Genomic DNA, 9,534 nt, shown 5'->3' on the forward strand with positions numbered 1-9,534 from the left:
TGTCAGTCTCACCTGTCAGTCTCACCTGTCTGTTTCACCTGTCAGTCTCACCTGTCAGTGTCTCACCTGTCTGTCTCACCTGTCAGTCTCACCTGTCAGTCTCACCTGTCTGTCTCACCTGTCTGTCTCACCTGTCTGTCTCACCTGTCAGCCTCACCTGTCAGTCTCACCTGTCAGTCTCACCTGTCAGTCTCACCTGTCTGTCTCACCTGTCAGTGTCTCACCTGTCAGTCTCACCTGTCTGTCTCACCTGTCTGTCTCACCTGTCTGTCTCACCTGTCAGTGTCACCTGTCAGTCTCACCTGTCAGTCTCACCTGTCTGTCTCACCTGTCAGTCTCACCTGTCTGTCTCACCTGTCAGTGTCACCTGTCAGTCTCACCTGTCAGTGTCACCTGTCAGTCTCACCTGTCAGTGTCACCTGTCAGTCTCACCTGTCTGTCTCACCTGTCAGTCTCACCTGTCAGTGTCTCACCTGTCTGTCTCACCTGTCTGTCTCACCTGTCAGTGTCACCTGTCAGTCTCACCTGTCAGTCTCACCTGTCAGTCTCACCTGTCAGTGTCTCACCTGTCTGTCTCACCTGTCAGTCTCACCTGTCAGTCTCACCTGTCAGTCTCACCTGTCAGTCTCAACCTGTCAGTCTCACCTGTCAGTCTCACCTGTCAGTCTCAACCTGTCAGTCTCACCTGTCAGTCTCACCTGTCAGTCTCACCTGTCAGTCTCAACCTGTCAGTCTCACCTGTCAGTCTCACCTGTCAGTCTCACCTGTCAGTCTCACCTGTCAGTCTCACCTGTCAGTCTCACCTGTCAGTGTCTCACCTGTCAGTGTCTCACCTGTCAGTGTCTCACCTGTCTGTCTCACCTGTCAGTGTCTCAACTGTCAGTGTCTCACCTGTCAGTGTCACCTGTCTGTCTCACCTGTCAGCCTCACCTGTCAGTCTCACCTGTCTGTCTCACCTGTCAGTCTCACCTGTCTGTCTCACCTGTCTGTCTCACCTGTCAGTCTCACCTGTCTGTCTCACCTGTCTGTCTCACCTGTCAGTCTCACCTGTCAGTGTCTCACCTGTCTGTCTCACCTGTCTGTCTCACCTGTCTGTCTCACCTGTCTGTCTCACCTGTCTGCAGCATTTACCTGTCGGTGGCGTCGCCGTCGGTGATGACCATCAGCATCTGTGGGACTCTCTGAGCCGCTCTGCCCCCGTGTGGCGGGCCGAAGAACTCCAGGCTGTAGCCGAGGGCCTTGCCGGTGTAGGTGTCGCCGTTGGGCCGCTTCAGGTTGGCGATGGCGCCCAGGACGTCCCGCTTGGTGGCGTAGCGGTTCAGGCTGAAGATGGAGTTGGGGTCGTTGGAGTAGAGGATGACCCCGAAGCGCGTGAGGTTCGAACCCACCGTCGTCTGGTTCACCATGGAAGACATGAACTTCTGCATGCTCCGGAACTTGGACAGCGTGATGGAGGTGGAGCCGTCCACCAGGAAGATGATGTCGGCCTTCTCCGTCCTCTTACACTCTGAGGTTAGAGGAGACACCAACATGTGAGGAGAAGAACAAGTCTCCGCCCTCTTACACTCTGAGGTTAGAGGAGACGCAAACATGTGAGGAGAAGAACAAGTCTCCGCCCTCTTACACTCTGAGGTTAGAGGAGACACCAACATGTGAGGAGGAGAAGAACAAGTCTCCGTCCTCTTACACTCTGAGGTTAGAGGAGACACCAACATGTGAGGAGGAGGAGAACAAGTCTCCGCCCTCTTACACTCTGAGGTTAGAGGAGACGCAAACATGTGAGGAGAAGAACAAGTCTCCGCCCTCTTACACTCTGAGGTTAGAGGAGACACCAACATGTGAGGAGGAGAACAAGTCTCCGTCCTCTTACACTCTGAGGTTAGAGGAGACACCAACATGTGAGGAGGAGAAGAACAAGTCTCCGTCCTCTTACACTCTGAGGTTAGAGGAGACACCAACATGTGAGGAGAAGAACAAGTCTCCGTCCTCTTACACTCTGAGGTTAGAGGAGACACCAACATGTGAGGAGAACAAGTCTCCGTCCTCTTACACTCTGAGGTTAGAGGAGACACCAACATGTGAGGAGGAGAACAAGTCTCCGTCCTCTTACACTCTGAGGTTAGAGGAGACGCAAACATGTGAGGACAAGAACAAGTCTCCGTCCTCTTACACTCTGAGGTTAGAGGAGACACCAACATGTGAGGAGAAGAACAAGTCTCCGTCCTCTTACACTCTGAGGTTAGAGGAGACACCAACATGTGAGGAGAAGAACACCTTAAACTCCGTCCTCTTACACTCTGAGGTTAGAGGAGACACCAACATGTGAGGAGAAGATCACCTTAAACTCCATCTTCTTACACTCTGAGGTTAGAGGAGACACCAACATGTGAGGAGAAGAACAAGTCTCCGTCCTCTTACACTCTGAGGTTAGAGGAGACACCAACATGTGAGGAGAAGATCACCTTAAACTCCATCTTCTTACACTCTGAGGTTAGAGGAGACACCAACATGTGAGGACAAGAACAAGTCTCCGTCCTCTTACACTCTGAGGTTAGAGGAGACACCAACATGTGAGGAGGAGGAGAACAAGTCTCCGTCCTCTTACACTCTGAGGTTAGAGGAGACACCAACATGTGAGAAGAAGAACAAGTCTCCGTCCTCTTACACTCTGAGGTTAGAGGAGACACCAACATGTGAGGAGGAGAACAAGTCTCCGTCCTCTTACACTCTGAGGTTAGAGGAGACACCAACATGTGAGGAGGAGAAGAACAAGTCTCCGTCCTCTTACACTCTGAGGTTAGAGGAGACACCAACATGTGAGGAGGAGAAGAACAAGTCTCCGTCCTCTTACACTCTGAGGTTAGAGGAGACACCAACATGTGAGGAGAAGGAGAACAAGTCTCCGTCCTCTTACACTCTGAGGTTAGAGGAGACGCAAACATGTGAGGAGGAGAAGAACAAGTCTCCGTCCTCTTACACTCTGAGGTTAGAGGAGACACCAACATGTGAGGAGGAGAACAAGTCTCCGTCCTCTTACACTCTGAGGTTAGAGGAGACGCCAACATGTGAGGAGAAGAACAAGTCTCCGTCCTCTTACACTCTGAGGTTAGAGGAGACACCAACATGTGAGGACAAGAACAAGTCTCCGTCCTCTTACACTCTGAGGTTAGAGGAGACACCAACATGTGAGGAGGAGGAGAACAAGTCTCCGTCCTCTTACACTCTGAGGTTAGAGGAGACACCAACATGTGAGGACAAGAACAAGTCTCCGTCCTCTTACACTCTGAGGTTAGAGGAGACACCAACATGTGAGGAGAAGAACAAGTCTCCGTCCTCTTACACTCTGAGGTTAGAGGAGACACCAACATGTGAGGAGGAGAAGAACAAGTCTCCGTCCTCTTACACTCTGAGGTTAGAGGAGACACCAACATGTGAGGAGGAGGAGAACAAGTCTCCGTCCTCTTACACTCTGAGGTTAGAGGAGACACCAACATGTGAGGACAAGGAGAACAAGTCTCCGTCCTCTTACACTCTGAGGTTAGAGGAGACACCAACATGTGAGGAGGAGGAGAACAAGTCTCCGTCCTCTTACACTCTGAGGTTAGAGGAGACACCAACATGTGAGGACAAGAACAAGTCTCCGTCCTCTTACACTCTGAGGTTAGAGGAGACACCAACATGTGAGGAGAAGAACAAGTCTCCGTCCTCTTACACTCTGAGGTTAGAGGAGACACCAACATGTGAGGAGAAGAACAAGTCTCCGTCCTCTTACACTCTGAGGTTAGAGGAGACACCAACATGTGAGGAGGAGAACAAGTCTCCGTCCTCTTACACTCTGAGGTTAGAGGAGACACCAACATGTGAGGAGGAGAAGAACAAGTCTCCGTCCTCTTACACTCTGAGGTTAGAGGAGACACCAACATGTGAGGAGAACAAGTCTCCGTCCTCTTACACTCTGAGGTTAGAGGAGACACCAACATGTGAGGAGGAGAACAAGTCTCCGTCCTCTTACACTCTGAGGTTAGAGGAGACACCAACATGTGAGGACAAGAACAAGTCTCCTTCCTCTTACACTCTGAGGTTAGAGGAGACACAAACATGTGAGGAGAAGAACAAGTCTCCGTCTTCTTACACTCTGAGGTTAGAGGAGACACCAACATGTGAGGAGAACAAGTCTCCGTCCTCTTACACTCTGAGGTTAGAGGAGACACAAACATGTGAGGAGAAGAACAAGTCTCCGTCTTCTTACACTCTGAGGTTAGAGGAGACACAAACATGTGAGGAGAACAAGTCTCCGTCCTCTTACACTCTGAGGTTAGAGGAGACACCAACATGTGAGGAGGAGAACAAGTCTCCGTCCTCTTACACTCTGAGGTTAGAGGAGACACCAACATGTGAGGAGGAGGAGAACAAGTCTCCGTCCTCTTACACTCTGAGGTTAGAGGAGACACCAACATGTGAGGAGAAGAACAAGTCTCCGTCCTCTTACACTCTGAGGTTAGAGGAGACACCAACATGTGAGGAGGAGAACAAGTCTCCGTCCTCTTACACTCTGAGGTTAGAGGAGACACCAACATGTGAGGAGAAGAACAAGTCTCCGTCCTCTTACACTCTGAGGTTAGAGGAGACACCAACATGTGAGGAGGAGGAGAACAAGTCTCCGTCCTCTTACACTCTGAGGTTAGAGGAGACACCAACATGTGAGGAGGAGAAGAACAAGTCTCCGTCCTCTTACACTCTGAGGTTAGAGGAGACACCAACATGTGAGGAGGACAAGAACAAGTCTCCGTCCTCTTACACTCTGAGGTTAGAGGAGACACCAACATGTGAGGAGGAGGAGAACAAGTCTCCGTCCTCTTACACTCTGAGGTTAGAGGAGACACCAACATGTGAGGACAAGGAGAACAAGTCTCCGTCCTCTTACACTCTGAGGTTAGAGGAGACACCAACATGTGAGGACAAGGAGAACAAGTCTCCGTCCTCTTACACTCTGAGGTTAGAGGAGACACCAACATGTGAGGAGGAGGAGAACAAGTCTCCGTCCTCTTACACTCTGAGGTTAGAGGAGACACCAACATGTGAGGAGAAGAACAAGTCTCCGTCCTCTTACACTCTGAGGTTAGAGGAGACACCAACATGTGAGGAGGAGGAGAACAAGTCTCCGTCCTCTTACACTCTGAGGTTAGAGGAGACACCAACATGTGAGGAGGAGAACAAGTCTCCGTCCTCTTACACTCTGAGGTTAGAGGAGACACCAACATGTGAGGAGGAGAAGAACAAGTCTCCGTCCTCTTACACTCTGAGGTTAGAGGAGACACCAACATGTGAGGAGAAGAACAAGTCTCCGTCCTCTTACACTCTGAGGTTAGAGGAGACACCAACATGTGAGGAGAACAAGTCTCCGTCCTCTTACACTCTGAGGTTAGAGGAGACACCAACATGTGAGGAGGAGGACAACAAGTCTCCGTCCTCTTACACTCTGAGGTTAGAGGAGACACAAACATGTGAGGAGAACAAGTCTCCGTCCTCTTACACTCTGAGGTTAGAGGAGACACCAACATGTGAGGAGGAGAACAAGTCTCCGTCCTCTTACACTCTGAGGTTAGAGGAGACACCAACATGTGAGGAGGAGGAGAACAAGTCTCCGTCCTCTTACACTCTGAGGTTAGAGGAGACACCAACATGTGAGGAGAAGAACAAGTCTCCGTCCTCTTACACTCTGAGGTTAGAGGAGACACCAACATGTGAGGAGGAGGAGAACAAGTCTCCGTCCTCTTACACTCTGAGGTTAGAGGAGACACCAACATGTGAGGACAAGGAGAACAAGTCTCCGTCCTCTTACACTCTGAGGTTAGAGGAGACACCAACATGTGAGGACAAGGAGAACAAGTCTCCGTCCTCTTACACTCTGAGGTTAGAGGAGACACCAACATGTGAGGAGGAGGAGAACAAGTCTCCGTCCTCTTACACTCTGAGGTTAGAGGAGACACCAACATGTGAGGAGAAGAACAAGTCTCCGTCCTCTTACACTCTGAGGTTAGAGGAGACACCAACATGTGAGGAGGAGGAGAACAAGTCTCCGTCCTCTTACACTCTGAGGTTAGAGGAGACACCAACATGTGAGGAGGAGAACAAGTCTCCGTCCTCTTACACTCTGAGGTTAGAGGAGACACCAACATGTGAGGAGGAGAAGAACAAGTCTCCGTCCTCTTACACTCTGAGGTTAGAGGAGACACCAACATGTGAGGAGAAGAACAAGTCTCCGTCCTCTTACACTCTGAGGTTAGAGGAGACACCAACATGTGAGAAGAAGAACAAGTCTCCGTCCTCTTACACTCTGAGGTTAGAGGAGACGCAAACATGTGAGGACAAGAACAAGTCTCCGTCCTCTTACACTCTGAGGTTAGAGGAGACACCAACATGTGAGGAGAAGAACAAGTCTCCGTCCTCTTACACTCTGAGGTTAGAGGAGACACCAACATGTGAGGAGAAGAACACCTTAAACTCCGTCCTCTTACACTCTGAGGTTAGAGGAGACACCAACATGTGAGGAGAAGATCACCTTAAACTCCATCTTCTTACACTCTGAGGTTAGAGGAGACACCAACATGTGAGGAGAAGAACAAGTCTCCGTCCTCTTACACTCTGAGGTTAGAGGAGACACCAACATGTGAGGAGAAGATCACCTTAAACTCCATCTTCTTACACTCTGAGGTTAGAGGAGACACCAACATGTGAGGACAAGAACAAGTCTCCGTCCTCTTACACTCTGAGGTTAGAGGAGACACCAACATGTGAGGAGGAGGAGAACAAGTCTCCGTCCTCTTACACTCTGAGGTTAGAGGAGACACCAACATGTGAGAAGAAGAACAAGTCTCCGTCCTCTTACACTCTGAGGTTAGAGGAGACACCAACATGTGAGGAGGAGAAGAACAAGTCTCCGTCCTCTTACACTCTGAGGTTAGAGGAGACACCAACATGTGAGGAGAAGGAGAACAAGTCTCCGTCCTCTTACACTCTGAGGTTAGAGGAGACGCAAACATGTGAGGAGGAGAAGAACAAGTCTCCGTCCTCTTACACTCTGAGGTTAGAGGAGACACCAACATGTGAGGAGGAGAACAAGTCTCCGTCCTCTTACACTCTGAGGTTAGAGGAGACGCCAACATGTGAGGAGAAGAACAAGTCTCCGTCCTCTTACACTCTGAGGTTAGAGGAGACACCAACATGTGAGGACAAGAACAAGTCTCCGTCCTCTTACACTCTGAGGTTAGAGGAGACACCAACATGTGAGGAGGAGGAGAACAAGTCTCCGTCCTCTTACACTCTGAGGTTAGAGGAGACACCAACATGTGAGGACAAGAACAAGTCTCCGTCCTCTTACACTCTGAGGTTAGAGGAGACACCAACATGTGAGGAGAAGAACAAGTCTCCGTCCTCTTACACTCTGAGGTTAGAGGAGACACCAACATGTGAGGAGGAGAAGAACAAGTCTCCGTCCTCTTACACTCTGAGGTTAGAGGAGACACCAACATGTGAGGAGAAGAACAAGTCTCCGTCCTCTTACACTCTGAGGTTAGAGGAGACACCAACATGTGAGGAGGAGAACAAGTCTCCGTCCTCTTACACTCTGAGGTTAGAGGAGACACAAACATGTGAGGAGAAGGAGAACAAGTCTCCGTCCTCTTACACTCTGAGGTTAGAGGAGACACCAACATGTGAGGAGAAGAACAAGTCTCCGTCCTCTTACACTCTGAGGTTAGAGGAGACACCAACATGTGAGGAGGAGAACAAGTCTCCGTCCTCTTACACTCTGAGGTTAGAGGAGACGCCAACATGTGAGAAGAACAAGTCTCCGTCCTCTTACACTCTGAGGTTAGAGGAGACACCAACATGTGAGGAGGAGAAGAACAAGTCTCCGTCCTCTTACACTCTGAGGTTAGAGGAGACGCAAACATGTGAGGACAAGGAGAACAAGTCTCCGTCCTCTTACACTCTGAGGTTAGAGGAGACACCAACATGTGAGGAGGAGGAGAACAAGTCTCCGTCCTCTTACACTCTGAGGTTAGAGGAGACACAAACATGTGAGGAGAAGGAGAACAAGTCTCCGTCCTCTTACACTCTGAGGTTAGAGGAGACACAAACATGTGAGGAGAAGGAGAACAAGTCTCCGTCCTCTTACACTCTGAGGTTAGAGGAGACACAAACATGTGAGGACAAGAACAAGTCTCCGTCCTCTTACACTCTGAGGTTAGAGGAGACGCAAACATGTGAGGAGGAGGAGAACAAGTCTCCGTCCTCTTACACTCTGAGGTTAGAGGAGACGCAAACATGTGAGGACAAGAACAAGTCTCCGTCCTCTTACACTCTGAGGTTAGAGGAGACGCAAACATGAGGAGAAGAACACGTGTTCCTAAACCTATGGCCACATGGACCTCGCCATCCACCTGCTCTGGGCAGGTCTAATGTTCTGGGGGTGGGTCTAGTGTTGGGGCGGGTATAGTGTAGGGGGCGGGTCCTGTGTGGGGGGCGGGTCTAATGCTCTGGGGGTGGGTCTAGTGTTGGGGGGTACCTCTCTCGGGCTCGCAGATCTCCCGGGCGAGCTGGTTCTCCAGGTCTTTGAGGGCGTCGAAGTCTCTCTCGGCGAAAACTCGGTCCGGGTTCCCACTGATCTCCTCCAGCTGCGTCGTGTTGGCGTCCACCACCCCGATGGCGTAGACGACCACCCCGAGGTCCCGGAGGCGCTGCAGGAGAGAGAGGGTTAGAACCACTCAGGGACCACCCAGGACCACCCAGGACCACCTACCCAGGACCACCCAGGACCACCCAGGACCACTCAGGACCACCCACCCAGGACCACCCAGGACCACCCACCCAGGACCACCCACCCAGGACCACCCACCCAGGACCACTCAGGACCACCCAGGACCACCCAGGACCACCGATCCAGGACCACCCAGGACCACCCAGGACCACCCAGGACCACCGATCCAGGACCACCCAGGACCACCGATCCAGGACCACCCAGGACCACCGACCCAGGACCACCCAGGACCACCCAGGACCACCCAGGACCACCGATCCAGGACCACCCAGGACCACCCAGGACCACCCAGGACCACTGATCCAGGACCACCCAGGACCACCCAGGACCACCCAGGACCACCCAGGACCACCCAGGACCACCGATCCAGGACCACCCAGGACCACCGACCCAGGACCACCCAGGACCACCCAGGACCACCCAGGACCACCGATCCAGGACCACCCAGGACCACCCAGGACCACCCAGGACCACCGATCCAGGACCACCCAGGACCACCCAGGACCACCCAGGACCACCCAGGACCACCCAGGACCACCGATCCAGGACCACCCAGGACCACCCAGGACCACCGATCCAGGACCACCGACCCAGGACCACCCAGGGCCGTATATCGTCCACACGATCACATCAAAATCATTGTTTGTGAGAAAAGCAAATTTATAAAGTTTATCCTCAGTGTTTTTGTGACGCAGCTCATTTTCATATTTCTG

At 51.7% G+C, this 9,534-nt stretch overlaps 1 protein-coding gene across 1 annotated transcript in view; it reads right to left on the minus strand.

The window, feature by feature from the left end:
* Nucleotides 1-9,534, minus strand: part of col6a4a (collagen, type VI, alpha 4a) — a 105,341-nt gene that overhangs the window by 69,219 nt on the left and 26,588 nt on the right. The window contains exons 13-14 of the mRNA XM_079570267.1: nt 8,570-8,741; nt 1,132-1,507 (exon numbers count right to left, since the gene is read on the minus strand). Of these exons, the coding sequence (XP_079426393.1) occupies nt 1,132-1,507; nt 8,570-8,741 (548 nt within the window). The remainder of the gene's footprint in view (nt 1-1,131; nt 1,508-8,569; nt 8,742-9,534) is intronic.

Source organism: Gobius niger (assembly GCF_951799975.1).
Source record: "Gobius niger genome assembly, chromosome: 13".
Classification (NCBI taxonomy): Eukaryota; Metazoa; Chordata; class Actinopteri; order Gobiiformes; family Gobiidae; genus Gobius; species Gobius niger.